At 70.6% G+C, this 20,387-nt stretch overlaps 1 protein-coding gene across 2 annotated transcripts; it reads right to left on the bottom strand.

Moving 5' to 3' along the window:
* Positions 1–1,879: 1,879 nt before the first annotated feature.
* Positions 1,880–16,723, bottom strand: MIDN (midnolin). Of its 2 annotated transcripts, none has more exons than XM_064469692.1 (8): positions 16,589–16,723; positions 14,330–14,555; positions 13,131–13,218; positions 12,782–12,844; positions 6,663–7,049; positions 5,951–6,083; positions 5,552–5,842; positions 1,880–3,131 (listed from the first exon to the last, which is right to left on the bottom strand). In XM_064469692.1, the coding sequence occupies exons 2-8, from the start codon at positions 14,545–14,547 to the stop codon at positions 2,869–2,871; spliced, it is 1,443 nt and encodes a 480-aa protein (XP_064325762.1). In that variant the 5' UTR covers positions 14,548–14,555; positions 16,589–16,723; the 3' UTR covers positions 1,880–2,868. The 2 variants fall into 2 exon arrangements, with proteins under 2 accessions (XP_064325762.1, XP_064325761.1); XM_064469691.1 differs by lacking the exon at positions 16,589–16,723 and adding an exon at positions 14,679–15,137.
* Positions 16,724–20,387: the final 3,664 nt, after the last annotated feature.

The raw sequence follows: 20,387 nt of genomic DNA, 5'->3' as shown, positions 1-20,387 counted from the left end.
GGGCGGGAGCTACCAAGACCCCCCCCCTCCAGGCTGAGCTGGGGGTGTCAGGGTCCCCGGGAGACCACCTGCAGAGTGGCTGCTTGCACGCGCGTCCCCGTGCCCAGCTGCCTGCACGTGTCTCTCTGCACACGCGAGCGTGCCCGCGTGCGTGTGCCCCCCGCGCGTGCCGGGCCAGGCAGCGATTGCCTTAAAAGGCCTCTGCCGTTTGCTCCCGCCGTGGCAAGCGGCTCCTCTTCCCGTTGCCAAATTTGGCGTGAGCGGCGCGGGCCGGGGGTGTCGGGGTGAGGGGGGGGGCGGCCCAGGGCTCGCTCTACCCGAAATGACGTCAAAGCGGGGCGCTGGCAGCGGGACGCCCGGTGCGGCACATGTCACCGCAGGAACCTGAGCCACTTCCTCTCCCGGCCCCGGCTTCCTCCGGCGCTCGGCTGCCCCCAGGGACTCGGGGTCCGGCAAGGCCCCCCCCCCCCCCCAGCCCCACGGCCAGGCCCCTTGGGTGCTCCTGCGTGGGGAGAGCCAGCGGTCCCAGCTGGGCCGCCCTGTCCTGCCCGTGGGGTGCTGGGGCCCCCATGGGGCTGCGGATCAGCCCCCTCCCCCGCTTCCCCCTCCAAGCCGCCTGGATGCAGGGACAGCGCTGGGCACGCGGGCAGCCCTGAAGGTTGGGGGACACTCCTGCCCCCTCCCCAAACAACAGCCCCACAGCTCAGCCCCCCCCACCCCCACCCCCCCATGCCAGGCTTCACCCGGGGACCGGGCGCCGGGGATCTGGCAGTGCCGATGCCACCGCGTCACCGCATCCCTGTGCCAGGCCAGGAGCGCAGCACGGGGGCTGCTCCCCACGGTGGCCCCACCGATGCCCTGAGCCCCTCTGGCCCCCCCCGGTTTCCTCCTGGGGACCCCAGGGACCTCTCCCCCAGGAGCCAAAGGGATGGGGGGAAGTGGGTGCCCGCGGGTGGGACGGCGCTGACACAGCCCCAGGGCCATCCCCACCCCGTCACCTCCCCCGGGGCGGGGGAAAGCCACGGGGAAATGAACCTGCAGGTGGGGAAACTGAGGCACGACCGGGACGAGCCCCAGGAATCGAAGCGGGGCGTCGGGGCGGCAGTGGGTTCGCGGCCGCCCCGCCGTGACGCAGGAGGGCCGGGGAGGCAGGAGGGAGGGTGCCAGCACCCACGGCCGGCCCGGCTGGTGGAACCGGCCCGGCTCCCCGGGGCTGCGGCGGAGCACGTCAGCGCGGCCGGTGGGACGGGAGAGGCTTCGCCCCGTCGGGCTGGGGTCCGGCCGGCGCTGGAAGCACCAGCCCCTGCAGCCATGCGCCGAGAGGGGGGTGCCCAGAGCAAGGGGACCCCAGCCCTGTTCCCCCTTCCTGGGAGGGAGGTGCAGCTCCATCCCCTCCTCCTCCTCACGCTTTCGGGTTTCCCTTCCTCCTACGGGGCTGGGCGCGCGCACGCTTGTACGTGAGCGCGTGTGCACAGCTGGGCACACACACGTGCACATGCGTGTGCTGAACACGCGTGCACGGCTGTGTAGCCATGTACACGTACGGATGTGCAGGGCCGAGGACGCGCACGGGCAGGAACGGGTGGGTATGCGTGGCCGTGCACGGGGGGTGTGCACACGTGCACGGCTGTGCGTGTGCACCGAGGTGAAGAAAACTTCGAGGGGCTGCAGGCGGGAGGAGGGGGTGCCCGGCCGTCCCTGTGCTGCCCCATCCCACCCCCCCCATCCCACCACTGACGGCAAGAGCAAGCACGGTTGCATCCAGACTGCCCAAATTTATTTCAAAAATAAAAAATAAAATATTAAAGACCGAAAGCCTCGCTCTCCCCCCCCCCCCACCCCCCGAAACACACAAAAAAAAGACTTTTACAGACAAAAAACACATCACATGGGTTCTCTATTTGCACAGATCTCCTGACGAAAAAAAAATCAAAGTCGGACAAGAAAAAGGATTTCTACGGCCTATGCAAGACTATGTCAGTATTGGCTCAGTCGGGTAATTAATGTCTATAAATATTAGCCCCACGGCTTGCGGGCAGCCATGACCGAGTACTGGGTTTATTTATTCTTTTTTTTTTTTTTTAATCTTTTTTTTTTTTTTCCTTCTTCTCCTTTTTTAAATTAAAAAAGAAAATCCAACCAACCAGGAGGTGGGTGGGAAGGAGTCCAGCGACTCGGAAGTTGGTCTCAGCCACGGAGGGAAGGCGCCATCTCTTTTCCCTCCAAAAACAAAATTAAAACCCACCCCAAAACAAAGCCCCCCCCCACCCCACCCTGGCTGCGGCAGCGGGGCCGGTGGCACCCAGGCACACGCGTGTCCCCCCAGCCGCCTGGGGGGGTCCCAGCCCCGCAGCTGAGCAATGCTACATATAGAAGGGAAGGAAAACAAACGGCCCCCAAACTGGGGCGGGGGGGGCCCCCAGCACCTCCAAAAGAGAGTTAATCTCCTCCTGCCCACACCGGGGGACACACACACACACTGGGGGGCCAGAGCCCACCCCAGTGCACCCCTCTTTCACAGCAAAGCAGCAGCTTCGATATCCCCCAGGGACCCCCCCCCGGGTGCCGGGACCCCCTGCTCCCAGCCGGGGAGGATGCGGGAGGGGGCTGGCTCCTGTCCTGCCTGCTCCCCCCATCTCCCCAAACCCAACCAAGCTGGGGGGAGGGTGAGGCCGCCCCCCCCCACCCTGTGAAACACTTCCCCCGATGCGGGCAGGGTCTGCCCCGAGGTGTCCGGTCGCAGAAGATGGCAAATCTAGAGGAGATCTGGCCCATGACAACAGAAATGACACCGCTGCCAGCCGGGGCGGCGGGAGCGGGGCCCCCCCGGCAGAGTCCGCAGCCCCGGGGCCCCCCCCAGGCACGGCTCTATGCTACAACAAACTCCGATTTCATGTCCGCCTTGACCTCCGGCTTCCACACCGAGTCCTCGAAGTCCAGGTCCAGGCTGCCCTCGCTGGAGACGCTGCTGTTGCTGTTGGTCCGGCTGGACTTGCGGTTCGGCAGCCAGTGGTAGGGGGCTCGGGCGTCCCGGCGAGCCTTCCGGCGCAGCCGCTTCTGCTGCATCAGCAGCTGCAGCCGCTCCACCTTGCAGCGCGTCGCCCGGTTCTCCGTCTGCCGCAAGCGGTCCCCTGCAACGGCAAAGGCGGCGGGGGGCGTTATGGGGGGGGCCTGACCTTCCCCGCACCGGTAGGAACGCAGCCCCCCCCACCCCACCCACCCACCCCCCCAGCATCCCGCTGCACAGCCGCGCCGACACCCCCAAAGCGGGGTCCCCACCGGTCCGCACCCCATTGAGAAGCCCCTTTTGTGGTGCTTTGCCAAAGGTGGGGGGCATTTCCCCGGCGAGGGAGGAGCGGCGGCAGCCCAGCCGCCCCCTCTGCCGCGGCACGGCAGCCGGCATGGGCCCGGCCCCGCTGCGGCGCGTGGGAGGACGAACAATTGAAGCTCCAGACGTGGGCTCCAGCGCTGGGGAAAGAGGAAAAAAGGGATCCCGCTCCAGAACAAACTTGGCCAGGAAAGCGGCTGCGGCGGGAGCGGGCGGGGGGCTGGGAGCACCGAACCCCCACCCGCGGCGGCCGGGCGGGGGGGCGGGTCTTGGGACATGCAAAGCCACGCAAAGGGGACGGAGCGGCTCTGCTTTCCTCCTGCCTCAGTTTCCCCCCACGCAGCCACCCCAGGACAGGGACACGGCTGCTCCGACAGCCCCACACGGAGCCAGCGGGTGAAGCCCCGGCCCGGCCCCACACCCAAAACGCAGCTCGGGCCTCAGCCCCTGACAGCCCTCAGCGCTCCCCGCCTGGCAAAGCAGGGACCTGAGCGGGGCACGGGGACAGAGCCCACCGTGGCCACCCCCAGAGCGGTGGGGCAGCCCTGCTCGGGCACCCCATGCGCCACGTTCGGCCGTGGCCCCTGGCACAGCCCCAGGACCCCCCCCAAACACTGCGAATGCTCCGGCATCGCCCTTCAGACCACGGGTGGAAATGCACGCCAAAATCGGGGGGCGGGGGGGAACAGACAACCCCCCCTGCAAAGCCACGCAAGGCCCCTTCTGGGGCAGGCAGGGGAGGAGGGGTCCTGCCACAAGTGCCGGGGGGCTGGATGCTGGCTGCCCCCTCCCAGCCGCGGTGCCGGTGGGAGGTTTGGGGGCGTTTCTCTCCCTGGCTGGGAATTTTCACACCAGCAGCAAAAAAAAACATGCCAAAGAGATGGGGGGGGGGGATATCCCAGGCAAAGCAGGGTGAGCCCGGCCGGGGCCTGGGGGGCAGAGCTCCCCCCACCAACACGCTGCGAGGCGCAGGTGGCCCCGGGAAGCCCCACGGACGGCCGCGTTGGCACGTCGGGGATGCGGCCACGTCACCGAGGGCTGGGAGCTGGCACCGAGCCACCCCCAGCGGGGGCCTGGACCCCCCTTGGCTGGGAGAGAAGGAAGAGAAAACCCCGAGGGGAGGGCGAGCCCCCCCTCCCCGCCCCGGCCGGCACCAGCAGTTTCACTTCTTTTCTCTAAGCAAATCGTGGGGGGGGGGGGGGATGGGGGCTGGGGCGGGCGCCTCCGGGCGCCTTCCGGCCTCGGGGCGTGCAGGTGTGCACCCCGCAACGACCCGGGGGGCTGCGGGAGCCGCCCTCCGTGCCCTGCTGGGGGTCTACGCCCGCCCCCCTTCCCCAAACCCACCTTCGCCCCCAGCCCGGGGCAGCGGGTTTGCAAATGGGGAGGTGGGTGAGGAGTGGGAGTCTGGGCATCCCCCGGCAAAACCTGCGCCCACGCGTAGGGTCAGCTCCGGGGACGGGGACACCGCAGCCACCTGCCCTGCCGTGCTGTGCCAGGGCCCCCCCGAGCCCCCCCGCCATGAGATCCTTGTCTCCACAGGGGTTTGCAGCCAGGGGATGGGGCGGGGAGCTGGGTGGGGGGGAGCTGGTGGTCCCCCACCTCTGCAGGGTCAGGAGCAAACCTTTCCCCCCCGGAGAGACCCCACAAACTCCCAGTGCCCCTGCCCTGACACCTGTCAATCACTCCAGCCCCCTCCGGGCCACAGGGGGAGGACGGGGGCTCTGCCACAGCCCCTTCCCACGGGCCGAAGCCCCATCCTGCCTGCCAGCCCCCTGCCCGCACCCCCTGCTGCGGGCAGGAGCAGGGCAGAGCCTCGCGGGGCCGTGCCCGCTGCAGCACGCCCAGCCGCCAGCGGCCGGTCGTCATACGGGAGAAAATTACATCAAAACCAGAGGCTCCAGGGACCCTGCAGCACTGGGCTCTGCGGCTCTGGGCAGCGACCCCATGCAAAAAGGGGGTCAGCTCTGGCCCTGCTGCGGGGAGCGGGCTGCAGGGGCTCCCCGGCCCCTCTGCCCATCCCGGCTACAAACACCTACGGACCCCAGCGGGGCGGGACAGACCACGGACGCCAAACAGAGGTGCCAGACCCAAACCCCAGCGGGCTCCCGGCACTGCCACAACACGGGGGCAGCGCGGCCGGTCGAGGCGGCCCTGGCAGGCAGCAGAGCCCGGGGGCCGGCAGCAGCCCCCTCCCACGCGAGGCGCGGAGGCAGCCGGGCTTACCGCTGGGCTTGCACATCCGGATCTGGCTTTGGCACTGGACGACGGGGTGCAGGGGCGGGGAGGCCGCGGCCGCCGGCAGCGGCTCTGAGGTAGTTTTGGTGGCGAGGTCCGGGGAAGCGGGGGGCGAGGAGGAGGAGGAGAACTGCGTCTGGCAGCGGAGCTGCGTCAGGGACTGGGGCATGCCCTGGTAGTGTCGCGTGGCGCTGAGGAGGTCGTTCAGGATCTGCAGGATGGTGCCGATGTCCCGCCGCGGCCGCCCGCTGCTGTCCTGGCAGTTGGGGTGCAAAGTGCCTGCAACGGGGGCGGGGAGAGATGGCTGTGAGATGAGCAGCCCCCGCAGACCCACATTCCCACCCCGGTCCCTCTGCCGTGTCCCCAGGGAGGCTCAGCATCACGTACCGGAGAAGGTCCCTGAGAAGACCCCAGGCGCGTGGTTGACGAAGCTCTCGATGACCGCACCGGGTTTGCGGGATCGGGCCGTGGGGGCAGGACTGCTGCCCGGCGAGCTGCTGCTGCGGGTGCTGCAGTCCACCTGCGCCGGGGGGAGAGACGTGGGGTCAGCCTCCGGACGGTGGACCTGGGCGTGCCAGGGCACCGTGGGGGGCACACAGCCCTGCTCCAGCCCTTCTGCCCCCCGCAAGCGGCCGGGTGAGGTCAGCAGACCCCCGCAGCAACCCCAGGCAGGGAGCAGGGTCCAGCAGGCACCACCAGCCCCAGTTTTACTGGGACACAAGGAACCATGGCTGTCCCACCCCTCTGTGCACTGGTGTCCCCAGCCCTGGGGGTCCTGACAGTCACCCCCCCACCCGGGGCCAGCTGTGCTGTGCAAGGGGGAAAGGGAAGCAGCAGCAGAGTGCTGGCGGGCAGCTCCTGCCCGGCCACGGGGACAGGCAGGGGCTGAAGATGAGCACAGTAACAGCCTGGGCTACACTGTCCCCAGACCCCTCCCCAGGACACGGGGGTATTTTGCAAATCGGGCAGGGGAACACCCTTTTTTCCATGCGTGGGGAAACTGAGGCAGGGAAGGGCGTTGCCACGGCAGGGGTTGGAAGCACGTGGCTTTGCACCCCTGCCCCAAAGGCAGCGGGACCCCCACCCGGGCCCGACTCACCTCCGAGCAGGAGGAGACCACGCTGCTGTTCACCGTCTGCGTGCTGGCCCCGTGCGACCGGAACATCCCGGCGGTGACCGGAGCGGGGTGGGGGGCGTTACAGTACATGGGGGGGGCCGGCGCGGCGGGCGCGGGGCTGGGGGCTGGGCTCTGCTGGCACGCAGGCACCACGGGGATGCGGGCGAAGCCGGAGCCGGTGCTGCCGTGCAGCGTCCGGCAGTGGGGGCTGGCAGCGGCCCCTGCCTCTCCTCGGCTGGCGATGACGTGCCGGTGCTGGAGCTGCCCGCTGCTCTGCTGAGCTGCCAGCTGGAGCTGCACAAACATCATATGGTCGCCCACGCGCAGGGCCAGGGTCAGCGGGGATCGTCCCGACAAGAAGTCGTTGACCTGGGGAGAGAAGGACCCCCATCAGCCCCGGCAGGCAGCGAGTCCGCCGCACAGAGCCCCCCGGTGCTGAGCATGGGGGCGGCCGTTGTCCGCGCAGGTCTCGCCAGGGCCACGCGGCCGTGGGGACGGGTCACTAGGGCAGCAAAGGGGTGACACACACACCCCCACCCACCCCCAACCCTTTCCCCATGCCTTGGCCACACCAGCCTGGCAGGCAGGCGAGCCCGGCCATCGTCCCCGCACGGCCCCAGCCCGGTGCCAGCTCCATCAGCTGACAGCACCAGGGGGTTATTTTTCTCCCTCCTGCCCTCCCCGCCCTTCATCTCCCAGCACAAAACGGCGGTGCCGTGCCCACCCAACCCCCCCCAGCAGTGAACCTGCCGTGGCCAGGGTGCTCCCGCCAGCGCCTGGCAGGCAGGGATGGGCAGGGGCCGCAGCCGGGGCTGCGGTGCAGCTGCACACCCGCCCCCGGGGCCAGCGCCGCTCCTCCGGCCAGCCCAGTGCCAGCACGGAGAAGGGTGCAGGGCTACACCCCCCTCCCAGCACAGGGAGCAAGCTCTTACTGGGAAGATGGGGAGGGGGCAGGTGAGGACATGCCGGGTCCCTGCAGTGCCCACCGCCACGACTTGGGGCTATCAGGCAGGAAAGGCAGGGGAGGGCAGCCCACCTCCCCCCCTCCCCTCCCCTCCCGAAGCCCAAGCAGGGGGGGCAGAGCGGCTGCGCAGGCAGGATTTGCCCCTGCCCACCCCGGAGGCCTCTGGCACAGGCAGGTGATGGAGCAGCTGCAGCGCAGAGACAAGAGCAGGGGCCTGACCCTGCCCAGGTCGTGGCTGGGGGGGGACCCCCATCCCCAACACCTGCTGCCTCCCCAGAACACCACTCACCCCCGCCAGATGCATAAATCACTCAACATCTGCGCTAGGGAACAGGGAGCCCCCCCAGTACCGCTGAGCATCCCCCCACGTTCCCAGAGGGGCTGGGGCAGCCGCGAGCCCCCCCACCCCACGCATTGGCGTGTGCTGCCGGCGGGGGGGGCCCGCGCCTCTCGCCCCCGCCAGCCCCGCCGGCTGAAGGGCGCGGGCTCACGCACAGGCAGGGCTGTGGGCAGGACACCGGGTCACAGCTAATGGGGATGACGCCACCACCGCCCCCCCCGCCGAGCTATTCTAGGGCACAGCAAGGACTGGCTTTCCCAGCCCGTCACGTGCAGCGCCGTGCACGGCTCCCGGCAGACGTCACCCACCCACACCCCCACCGGCACCTTCGGGGCGCAGCCGTCGCCCGCAGCAGGACGAGGCGAGGGGTCCCAAGAGCACCCGCAGACCTGCGCTCACTCGTCACACACACACCCCCTCCACCCCTCCCCCCAGCCAGGGCACCTCTGCAGCGCCTGGCCCCCCCCAGCCCACCCCCCCAGCCCCGTCCCAGCTCCCCCGCGCCCCGTTCCAGCGGAGGCCGGTTCTGAGAAGCCGTGGGAAAAGCAGCTTTAAAAATACCAGCAGCAAAGCCCCGAGCATGTCAGGCGGAGGCTGCAGAGGAAGAGGTGGGCGTGAAGGAGACACTGCAGCTCTGGACACGGAGGTTACGGGGCGAGGGGGCAGGAGAGGACGGCAGGCATGCACATGGGCACGCGTGCTCACACGCGTGTGCATGCACACAGCACCTGGCCACCCCCAGCCCCCATCCTGCCCCACGGCTCAGACCCTGCCTCAGTTTCCCTGCCCGCACGTCCCCGGCTGGCAGCTCCATCCCCCCGCGGCGCCGTACCGGCCCTGCCAACACGGCGCCCCGTCACGACCACCCCAGCTCCAGCCACAACAGCTTCTCCGGCATCACGGGCGCAGCGTCACGACTCCGGCACGGAGCCCTCCGCGGGCGGCAGTGCCAGGGCAGGCAGCAGCAGGCAGCAGCTGCCCACGGCCCCACGCGGCTGCTGGACCACCCTGGCCCTGCTGCTGCTCCTGCAGCCAGCGTAGGTGGGATATTTCCCATGGGGCACAAACGCAGCGACCCCACGGAGCCCCAAACCAGGGCCCACACACCGCTCTCCCGGCTGGGGTGGGAGACTGTGTTTGGGGAAGGGGACTGGCCCCCTCCCGCCACTCAGCAGAGACCAGCCCCGTGCCCAGGATGGGCAGGGCAGCTCCTGTCCTTCCCCCCACTGAGATCCCGAGTGGGGTCCGCTCGCAGCCCTCCCGGCCCCATCCCATGCGCAGGGGGAGTCAGCCGGGGCAGGAGCACCCACACCAGCTCCTGCCACCCTCCATCAACCCCAGCATCCCGGCTGCCCTCGCTCTGTACCGAGGCCTGCCCGGGGGAGCCCCGCACACCTCCCCGGGGGCCCCTGACGTCAGCCGGCACCCGAGGCCGCCTCGCCGCTCCATCTGACTCACACCTGCCCGTGTCCTGCCTGACCCCTCGCCAGCGCTGGGAGAAACAAGAGCACCCCAAACCCACGCCGAGCCTGTGCTGCCAGGCGCTTCCCAGCAGCAATCAAAATAACCCCTTCCTCCCCAGGTGCGGGGGTCCCACGGCCTCCCCCCCCAGGCCCACTGCAATCCCAGGCAGCCGGGGGCTCAGCCACGGTGCTGAGCCAGCTTGGTCCCCCAGGCAGGGCGGCCATCCCGGCGGGAACGCGGCTCCGGGGCTCCCAGCACCCGCCCCCACGGCGCTGCCAACCCCCCCCCGGCGAAACCAGGCCGCTCCAATGCAAACACGTCCCACCCAGCCGCCTGCTCGGCCGCCCACGGCTGGCCGGGGAGGACCCCGTCCCTCCCAGCCAGCACCGCCACAGGGGCCGGGACAGCCCTGCTGGGGGGTCTGGGACCACTGGGCCCCCCAAATCCCCCCATGCCCAGGGGTCCCCCAGGACCCTGGCAAGCCCTGGGAGGGGATCTGGCTGCACCGTGCCGGGCTCAGGGCCCACAGGGATGGGGCAAGTGTCTCCCAGCTGCTTCTCAGAATCAGCGATGACTCAGAGAACGCCGCATTCCCGCCTCGCTCCAACGCCTGGCCCCGCGTCACCCCAGCCCCCCAGCCCCCGGCACCCCCGGGACCCCCCCAACGTCAGGCTAGCGGAGAGCGGGAGCTGCCCCCGGCCAGCCCCTGCCCCGAGTGGGAAGGTCAGCACCCCCACAGGAACGCAAGCAAGCTGTCCTGCTTCGCTTCCTGGAAGATCCGGAGGGGAAAGGCCAGCCCAGACCGAGGGCGGGGTGGGGGGGGAAGCAGGAAAGGCCCCCCCAGCCCCTACAGGCTCCCAGCACGCTCGCCAGCCGGGCGCAGCTGTGGCCGACAGCTGGGTCCCACCGCCCAGACGCTCGCGCCACTGCTTGGGGGTTTTTCCATGCCAAGGAGGGCAGAGGGCCAGAGCCCCTCAGCCGCATTCCTCTGGCCACAGCCCCTGGCCCCGGCAGAGCCGGGCAGGATGCGTCCCTGTCCTCGCCTCCGCCGTCCCCCGGTGCTCCGCCATCGGGGATGGGCACCAGGGGAAGGGAGAGCTGAGGCTGCAGCATCGACCGCCAGCTGCCCGCTCGGGTGCCGCCGTGCCGGGGCCACGGGCACGGCTCCCTGGAAAGCGGGGGCAGCCGCCGAGCGTGCCCGGCAGAAGGAAGCACAGCGAACCCTTCCAGGAAGGCCCCGTGCCGCTTGGCCGGGGCGCAGCGTCACCTCCTGCCCCGCAGCCGCTTCCCGAAGGCACCTGGGCGGGGAGGGGGTGGCAGCGCCCCGGCCCCCCTGCCGCCCCCAGAGGAAGCCGGCGCAGCTCCCCCTGCGCTGCCGGAGGATGCGTGACGCAGGCAGAGCCGAGCAAAGCATGAATGAGAGGAGTGGTTTCCTGCCACCCCCCCACCCCCCCGCCCCCCAGGTGCTGGCGGTTCCTCCTGCACAGCCCCGGCTTCCTGAATCACCGACCCGGGAGGAACCTGCAGCGGGCAGGGAGGCTCGGAGCTGCTTCCCACAGCCATCGCCGCCCGCCCGCCGCGGCACGCCCGGCTCGCCAGGCCCCCGGCCCGCCTGGCACAGCCTCGAGGGGAAAACCAGGCGGCACGTTGCAGCCACCGGCCCCGGTGGCCACCAGACCGTAGCCCACACACCTCTCCTCCGCCTCTGCAGTGCTCGGCCGAGACGGACCACGGCCACCCGCCCGATAGGAGCCGTGCTGGGCATTACAAGCCCCCACAGATGCCGGGGGTACCCCAAGCCCCCCTGCTCTGGGCAGCTCCACGGGTTCCCTGGCCCTGCTGCTCCCCAGTACATCCCACCTTGCCGGTGGGGAGCTGCACACCCCCACCAGAAACGGCTGCAGCCCTGAGGCTGGGATGTGCACCGGGACCCCCGTGGGTTGGGCTGCCAGAGCCAGCCCCCTCCCACAGCTCAGCACCCCAGCTGGGTTGGGCAGCACCCTGCAAGCAAAGTGGGCTCCACGGTGCCCAGGGGACCCTGCCGGGGGAAGGCAGAACCACGAGCCAGCCTCTGGCACAGGACTCCTGCCCCAACCTCACCCCCTTGGCCCACACAGGGTTAAACCGACTGCCGAAAAGTCAAGGTCACCCCGGGCAGCCAAGAGCACAGCGGGTCACCAAAGGTCCCCACGTGCAGGGCAGCCCTGGGCCTCACCACGTCCCCACAGGGGGCACAGCCATGCCCCCCCCAAGTCCCCCCCCAGCCCTGGGTGAGCTGCAGCGCAGTGGGGGGCTCAGCCCCTGCTCCAAATTCAGCAAGGCAGGTGAAAAAGGGAAGGAAAAAAAACCCCAAACCAAAAAACAACCCTTTAAAAGAATAAGCTGTAGCATTGGCCGGAAAGGAAGGAAAGAGTTTAACGGCAATAATAAAGAGACTGAAAACAAAGAAGCCAGGGCCTGCGCGGCTGGGGGTAAATTCCACCTTCGCGGCAGGCAGCCGGGGCTGCGTGCGCACCCGCGGTGGCTCACCCAGCCCTGGGAACGCTTCCTCCCCGCGGGCGGAGGTCCCCCCCCGCCCATGACATCTCCTGCACTGGAGGCTGCCCCACCAGCCAAGGAACTTCACAGTTATTCTAAACACGGCCCCCGCCAGCACCGCCCCCCCATCCCGCACCCACTCCTCGGCACCCAGCCCCCCAAGCCCAAGGCCACCGAGCGGACATACGGAGAGCACCAGAACACCTGGGCAAAGCCAATTCCCCCCCCCTTCCCCCCCAAGGACGGCTCCAAGGAGAGGCGTGAAAAGCCCTCTGGGTGCTGGGAGGAGAACCTGGGCTCTGCAGCCCCACAAGCCCCCCCCAAGCGCAGCCCAGTGGCCCCACTCAGTGCACGCTGCCAGCCCCGGTTCCTAGCACAGGGCAAACAGCCAGCCCTGCCTCTGCCCCACGGGGTGGGCAGCTACGGGGGGCTGCAGCCCCACACCCCCGGGCAGGGCGCTGGGCCACCCAGCTCCACCGCCGACCTGCTGCGTGACCTTGAGTGAGTCACTTCACCTCCCAGCGCCTCTGCCCTCCCCGGCTGCCGGCTTGTTTGGGCTGCGAGCGCTGCAGCGTGGGACCTCCCTGCGCTCGGCGCTGCACAGGATGACGGTGCCCGCCCCGGGCACCACCCTCAGCACTCCCAACCCCTTCTGAAGGTGAAACCTAAACGAGGCACGAAACACCAAAGCCTTTTGGGAGAGGAAGAGGAGTCAGGTCGCAGCAGTCCCTTCCCCCCCACCGCCCCGCAGAGCCTCCTTTGTCTCTATCGGTGCCCTGGCATCAAGCCTCTCACCTGAGTTTCAGTTAAGCTTTCCAGAGCTTGCATCACCGACTGTTCTGGCCTGGACGCCTGGGACTGGAAAAAGAAGGAGGGGGGGGATTAACATTACAAATGCAGAGAAGGAGGGGGCGTCTGTGCGGCAGGAGGGGAGGGATGACATGTCACTTCCACTATTTCTACACAAGCCTTGAGAAAGCAGTGAAATATTAAACCTGCTGCCGTGCCCAGCCCAGCGCTGCCTCCTCAGCGAGGGCTGGGGCAGCGGAGCCGCAGGGCTGCCAGCACATCCTCGCCCGGGGCTTTAATAATAGATGGGGACGAGTGGGAGGGAGGGAGGGAGCAGCAGAAAAAGGCCATTTACCATCAAGCCGGCCTCCACGGTGGGCACCAGCGTCAGCTTGCTTCCTTCCACGACCCCCAGGTCCTGCAGTTTTCCAGAACTGAGTCGGCTGTGGGGGAGAGGAGACCAAAAAGCGAGGTCAGCGCTACCTCAGCAGGCCCCGGCTCCACGCAGCGCCGCGGGGGGCCACCGGCCGCCAGCCTGGCAGCTCCCAGGGGACCGAGCCTCCCCAGGCACCCCCACCCGAGCCTTTCCGACACCCAAGAGGCAGGAGGGGTGCCCAGCGCCCCACTGCTCAGCTGCCCCTTCCCCATCTCCCCCTGCACCCGGGGGGGGGGTGGCCCAGGGTGCCGGGGCACCCCTGCTCCACACACAGAGGTAGTGGGGTGCAGGGCAGGGCTGGGGGGGGCTGCTGCCATAGGTCCAGCTGGCACAGCCGGGGCGAGGGAGCCAGCAAGGAGCCGGTTAGGGGCTGGGGGGGGGGGGCGTGGGGCTTCATGGCACAGGAAGCCTGCCCACGGGAAGGGGTGTGGGAGAGAAGCCGGGACCAGCGTGGGGTGGGGGCGGCGGCACGGGGGGACGTGCCCCCCCGCCCCGGACCCGTAGGAGCCGCCAGATGTACGCGGTGTCCCCCCCGCACCCCCTTCCCCGATCCGGGCGAGACTCTAAGTTACTCCGGGCCGGGGCCGAGCCCAGCGCGGGGCAGCCCGGCCCCACTCGGGCTCCGCTCCACGCGGGGGGGGGGGGCTGCGCAGCCCCCTCGGACCGGGCCTTTGGCAGACAAAGGACACCCCCCCCCCCCCAGCCGCCCCCGGCCCTCCCAGCGCTGGGGACTCAGGGGTGGGGGCCGGGCCGCGCCGCCGCCGAAGTTGAGCCCAGAACAAAGGGCAGGGCCCCCGCGGGGCACGGCCGCGGCCCGCCGCCCACAAAGGAGCCCCGCCGAGGGCCGGCCGAGGGGGCGGCGGCCGCGCTCCGCTCCCCGGCACGGCCCGCAGCCTCCCCCCCCCCCCCCCCGCCCCGGCCCCCGGCTCGCCCCCGCCCGCGGCCCCCCGGGCTCCCCCCGCCCCGACCCGCGGAGGAATGGGGCCAGGCAGGGGGAAGGGGGGCGGGAGCCTTTGTGCGGTGCCGAGCCCGGTGCGAGGGGGCCGCCCCCGCGCCCAGCCCCGCTGCCGGGGGGGGGGGCTGGGGACCCCGGCGGGGCCCCCCCCCACGAGCCCTACCTCTCTTTGTGCAGCAGAGCCAGCCGCTCCTTGGGCACCTTGAGCCGCTGGGACAGCCGCCTCTTCAGCCCCTCCACCGTCTCCTCGGCGGGCACGGAGAGCTCATAGCGGGTCCCGGTGGTGGTGTTGATGTAGAGGTTCATGGGGGGCTCGTTCGGGACCACCTCGCAGGCGGGAGCCCCGCGGCTGCAGCTCCTGGCGCCGGGCTGCGGGTCCATCCGCCGGCCTGCGGGGAGGAGCGGCGGTCGGTGCCGGGGGTCGCGGCAGGAACGCGGTGGGGGGCGGGAGGAGGCGGGGGGGGGGGGAAGCGGACAAAGGAGGGAGCGGGGCCCGCTCCGGCGGTACCCACGGGAACTCCGGCTCCGCTTCGAGTCCTCCGTGCGGGGGTCCGGGAGGAGCCGGGGGCGATCCCCGGGGCCGGGCAGGCTCCGGCCGGGCCCTCCGCGGCCCAGGCAAAATAAATAAAAAAAAAAAAAGGAAAAAAAGGAAAAATCTCCCGTTCTCCTCCCGCTCCGCCGGCGCTGGCTGCCTGCGGGAGAGCGGCGGTGGAAGCGGCGCTGGCTGCCTGCTGCCTGCCCTGCCTGCTCTGCCCGCCGCCTGCCCTGCCCGCCGCCTCCTTTCTTTCTCCTCCCCGCCGCTCTCCTTTCTGTGCGGGGTTTCTGGGGGCGGGGTGCGGGCCCGGAGGCCGCGGCGAGGGGCGGGGAGGCGCCGAGGACGCTTGGCTCCCCCCTTTCTTTGGGGCCGGACCCGCCGAACCGGCAGCCGCCGCGCGCTGCCGTGGAAGCGACACGGGCGGGGAGGGGGGGGGGAGTTACAATGTAGCAACGTCCCGCGGGCGGGGCCTCGCCCTCATTCACTCCGGCTCCTCCGGCGGGCTCAGCCAATGGGAGAGCGCCGAGCGCCCAGACATCCGCGGTGGCAACCAATAGGAGCGGGGCGCAGGCTCCCCACGTGGCCCGGTGGGAGGGCGGCCCGGCCGGATTCCTCCCGCCCACGCGGCCCCGCCCCCTCCCCCGCCCCCCGCGCGCCCTCGCGCCGCGCCTGGAGCCATTCATAATCCCGGGCCGCACAACAAAGGGGCCCCGGGGCAGCGGCGGGGGGCCCGGGCCCGGCACCGGCAGCGCCGAGCACCCGGCGGGGCGCGGGGCTGCCCCCCCCGTGGGGAGCTGCCGGGGTCGAGGGCAGGCGGCGAGCGGGGTTTGGGGTGTAAGGCCCGGGGTGGGGGGGGGGGAGAAGGAGGGGTCGGGCCGCCGCGGAGGGGTGAACGCGGGACACGGGCAGGCGGCGGCGCGGCGGGGGCGGCCAGCGGCCCCCGCACCGGAGGAGGCCGCGGAGGGAGGGGACTGCCCGCGGGGCCGGGCGGGAGCCGGAGCCCCCGGAGCCGAGTGACGCGGGGACACCGAAGCGGAAAGGGCGGGGGGACACACACACACACGCACAGTCACCCGCGGCCGGTCACACCCGCCCGGTCACACGCACCCGCCCGGTGACGCCGTTACAGCTACGGGGAACTGCCCCGACGTAGGGCTGAGCCCCCCGCGTTCCCCCCTCCTCCAGCACGCTCCTGCCGCCCCCGCCCCCCTAAACCCCGCAGCGGGGACCCCCGACCCAGCGGCCCCAGCCCCGGCCCGGGAGGGGGGAAGGTGGAGCGGACCCAGCGCGGCCCGGGGGCCCCGGCCCGGCCCCCTCGCCCGGGGGGGGGGGCCCGGGGGGGCCGTGAGTCAGCAAAGCGCGGGCGCCCTCTGCCGGCCCTGCCGTGCCTCCCGCGCCCGGGGGGGGCCCGGGGGGGTGTCCGGGGAGCCCTTGCCGAGACGCCGGGGAGCCCGGCCGCGGTGCGGCCCCGGGCCGCCGCCTGCCCGCCGCCACGGAATCAAGCGGCCCGGGCAGCGCCGGTGCTGGGGGCGAGGGGCCGCTCCCCGGAGCGCGGCGGGGGCTGAGCGGAGCTTCCCCCCTCCCCCCCCCCACCGCTCGGGGTCCCCAGCAGCCGGGGCGAGGGGTGCCGGTTCCGCTGCCCGTGCCCCGAGAGCAGGCAAAGGCCCGAGTGACCGGAGATCCGGAGGGTCCCGGCGAGTGGGAAGCGCTCCCGGACACCGGGAGCGGGTGGGCTCTGCCGTGTGTCCCCCTCTTAGGGGGGAGGACGCCACCCCGGGGCCACCCCGCCCGCTCCGGGAACTCGAGTGAGCGCAGCCGCGGGTGTCCCCCCCCCGCCCCCCAAGCCCGGCCCGGGGCCCCCCGACGGCGCAGCCCGGCCCTACTCACCGAGCCCGGAGCGCTGCCCCGCGGTTCCCCGGCGCGGCGGGAGCTCAGCTGCCTCCGGCGGCAGGAGGAGAGAAAGAGACCCCCAGAAACGTCCCAGGGGGTCGCGGTGCGGTGCCCCCTCCCGAGCGCTGGAGCCCGTCCGAGCGCAGCCCTGACGCGGAGCTGCCGGGGAGGTGCCCCAAGTTTTATCCCGCACCGCCCGGGGTGGAGCCTGGCGGGGGCAGGGACCGGCCTGGCCCCGGCCCCGGCCCCGGCCCCGGCGGGACCCGCAGGTGATGCGGCCGCACCTGCTCCCGGGGGGGTCCCGGCCCCTGCCCCTCCGTCCCAGGTCCTGCTCCCGTGGTCCCGGCTCGGCGTCCCCCTGCTCCCGGACTCGGCCCCCCCGGCGGGCGGATGTCTCGGCCTCTCCCGGGGTCGCGGCTCTTCCCCTCCGGGGGTCCCCCCGCTCTGCCCCTCCGGGGGTCCCCCCGCTCTGCCCCCGCTGCTCACAAGTGCTCGGCGCTGCACCCGTGGCCGCTGCATCCCGCGGGTGGGCAGGGCGGGGGGGGGAGACTACATCCCGCGGGTGGGCAGGGCGGGGGGGACCCGCATCCCACGGGTGGGCAGGGCTGGGGGGGAGACCACATCCCGCGGGTGGGCAGGGCAGGGGTTCCCACATCCCGCAAACAGTGTGGCCGGGACAGTCCAGACACCTCTCCCTGTCCGGGTGCCCCGTCACTGGGGTCAAAGTCAGTCCATGCCCAGGGAACCCATGGGCTGAGCTTTCCTGGGGATCTAAGCTTCAAAGCGGCTCCCTGTGGAGACTCTCTGATGTCTAATAGCGAGGTTGGGCAGTCCCTCCCTCAGGGTTTCCCTCTGCCAACCACCTACTTCACAGCCAGGACGAAGACTCAGCCCCACAGAATTTTTTTGGAGCAGAGGAGAAGCAAGCTGTTGGACTGCTGGTGCTGGGGGTGATGCCCTGGTGCTGGGGAGCAGAAGCCCCAGGCCGCTTTCCCCCTGGGCCAGGTCCGAGGGGCCAGCGGCGGCCCCAGCCCGCTGCAGGGAGGGTGCTGGGGAGATGCTGCGTGACCTTAGGCTGACTCCGGCAGGTCTCTCCCTCACAGACAATGCCCCGGCACACCGAGACACAAAGCAGCTGGAGGGGAGATCTGGCAGCCGGTCTGCGGTGAGGAGGGGGCCGCACATTGCCGACCCACGAGGCAGCAGCAAAGGGGGCCTGGGGGGAGCCGGGGGGAGCTCTCTGTAGCCCCAAGATGATGCTGCGGCTGTTTCGCTCCCGAAGGCCTCCCCGTGGGGTCGGCGCAGATCCCTGCCGGAGCCGCGCTGGGGTGGGAGCGAGGCCCCTCCATGCGCAAGAAGCAGCGCCGGGCCGGGCAGGAGGGAGGGAGGGAGCCTTTGTGGTGCAGCCCGTGGCCCCCCGCCCGCCCCGGCCCCCTCCGGGCTCTCAGGGGGGAGATGAGCTCAGGCGGCTCCGGCTCCAGCTCCTGCCATTGTTGTCCCTGGGAGAGGGGCCGGGGCAGGGATGCGCCATTGTTTTCCCCGGGAGCTGCCGAGCCCTGGCCTGCGCAGCCGCCCCGTGGGGGGCCACGTCCCCAGCTTGCCCTGTGGGGTGAGGCCCCCGGAGCAGTGAGGAGATGGGGCAGCCGGGCCCCGGCAGGTTTGGCCCAGCCACGTTTCAGGCTTGTGCACCCGGAGGGGTTGTGGTGAGGACAAGGTGTCACCCCAGAGCCGAAGCCGAAGCCTCGGGGAGCAGGGCCAGGGACCAGCCCCCCGCTCGCAGCCCTGCAGCCCAGACCTGTGGGGAGGGATGAGGGGACGCCACGGCCACGGGGCAGCTGCTCCAGAGCCAGCTGGGAGCATGGCCCACCCCGTCCATCGGCAAAGCGTGCCTTGCCCCAAGGGCAGGGCATCTCCCCATGTCCTCGCAGCCCAAGGAGCCCTGCTACCGGTCGCCACCCTCCCGGCATGGCTCTGTCTCCTTCCTGGGAGGAAGCTCATCTCCTCCAGCAGTCCCACGACTCCGGGAGCTGGTGCTTTAGGAAGCATGTGCAGATTTCACTATGGTTGAAGGTATCCGGAGCCTCCAGAGACACAAGCTGGGAGATGCCAGGATTCCCAGCAGCCTAGATTTTGTGTGTTTAGTTTATTGTGTCGCCCTGGGAATAAATCGTTAAAGATTACAGTCAGGCTTGGGCATAATTGCTGTGTGGCATCAGAGGCTCCTGCCGTCTCCAGAGGGAGCGTTCTCCAAACCCCGCATGGCTGAGCAGCTTGGGGAGAGACGATCCGACGAGCAAATACCTACACAAATCCTGCTGCAGGCCACACGCAGCTCCCGCAATCCGCTTAGCTAACCTGGGCCCTGCGGATTAGCCCCCGCGGCAGCTCACACGCACCAGGGCGGGCAGCGCGGGCACCGGGGCCGAGGATTGGGGCTCACCCGGGGTCCCGCAGGGTCGCTCCCCACGGGGCCTGGCTGGTGTGCGTGTCCCGGTGTAAGGGTGGACTCGTGCTGGACTGCGGTCTCGGCTCCTCCGCCTCCGTCAACGTTGCCCCGTCCTGCTGATCCCAGCTTCAGCTGGGAGCCCTGAATCTTTTAAGGGCCGGTTCTTGGAAGTCCTGTCCCTCGAAGGAAGGGAATTCCCAGCCCTCTTTCTTTGGGGAAATCCCCCACCAGCCCCAGGGAAGCAGCTTTTCTCTTTTCTTTCTTTTTTTTTTTTTTCTTTCCTTTTGGACTGAATTCCTGGCTGATTTCACAGCTTTGGCAAACGGGGATTTTATCGCAAGTCTCTGCATTCCCCTCACAGGTGCGGGGTCATGGGGTTAGGGCAGAGATGGGGAGAGGGGAGAGGAGGGTAGATGGGGGTTTCTCGCTCCCGTGATGGGGGACCAAGGTGGGATGGGCCCCTTTTCCTCCACGACTTCACCAGGCCCCCGGCCTGGGGAGGGATCCCGCGCCGCGGGGGCAGAGCTGGCGGGGCCGATGCCGGCGGGCACGGCGCAGGCAGCAGGGCCCAGCTGCGCGGTGCACAGCCGGGGCCTCGCCGCGGAGCTGCCGGCAGCGAGTGGGAGCGTTCCCACGGGCGCGGGGCCAGCGGCAGGGCTCGCGCGGGGCACACCCCGGCAGGAGGGTGCAGCCGAACCGCTTCACCTCCGCCCGCCCGGGCCGGCCTGCCAGGCCCCACCGGCACCGCCGCGGTGGGAGAGGCGCAGGGCTGCCGGCTGGGGGTCCCGGCTCCCCTTCCCCGTCCCCTGAGCCCCACAGGGCTGAGCAGCACAGCCTTAGTCACGGTGGCGAGCGGTGACTCACGTCGCCCTGGTGTGCTCAGGTGAGCCATCGCTTGCTGCTGTGAGTAAGGAGCCGGCAATCCCCACCCTCCCGGCACGGAGACAGGCACGAACCCCCCCTATGGCTGGAGCCCCCCGATCCCACCCGCTCAGGGCTGCCTCGTGGCGGGTGCGGGTTGTCCTTGGGCAGGACGGCAGTGTCTGTGCCGGTGACACTGGTGGGGCTGTAAACACCCAGGCGTGTCCTTAGAAACACACAATCGGCTCCATGTGTTTCCCGGCTCTCGGGGACGTCTCCTGGTGGCCCTTGGCAGCGCGTCGGGTGTCGTAGCCTGGGGACACCCCGGCTGCCGGCCCAATGCAGCCGGAGCCGGTGGCCCGGCCTCGCCTGCCGTGCCCTGGCTCTGGGGCACCCCACACCCCCCCAGGGGCTCTGCCCATCACCCCAGTCTCGGGCCCCAGTGAGCCCCAGAGATGAAGTCACCCCTGGAGTGACTCAGGCAACCGC

Source organism: Phalacrocorax carbo, chromosome 19 (genome assembly GCF_963921805.1).
Source record: "Phalacrocorax carbo chromosome 19, bPhaCar2.1, whole genome shotgun sequence".
NCBI lineage: Eukaryota > Metazoa > Chordata > Aves > Suliformes > Phalacrocoracidae > Phalacrocorax > Phalacrocorax carbo.
Note: the sequence above shows the minus strand (reverse complement) of the source record. Positions and strands in the feature narration are given on the sequence as shown.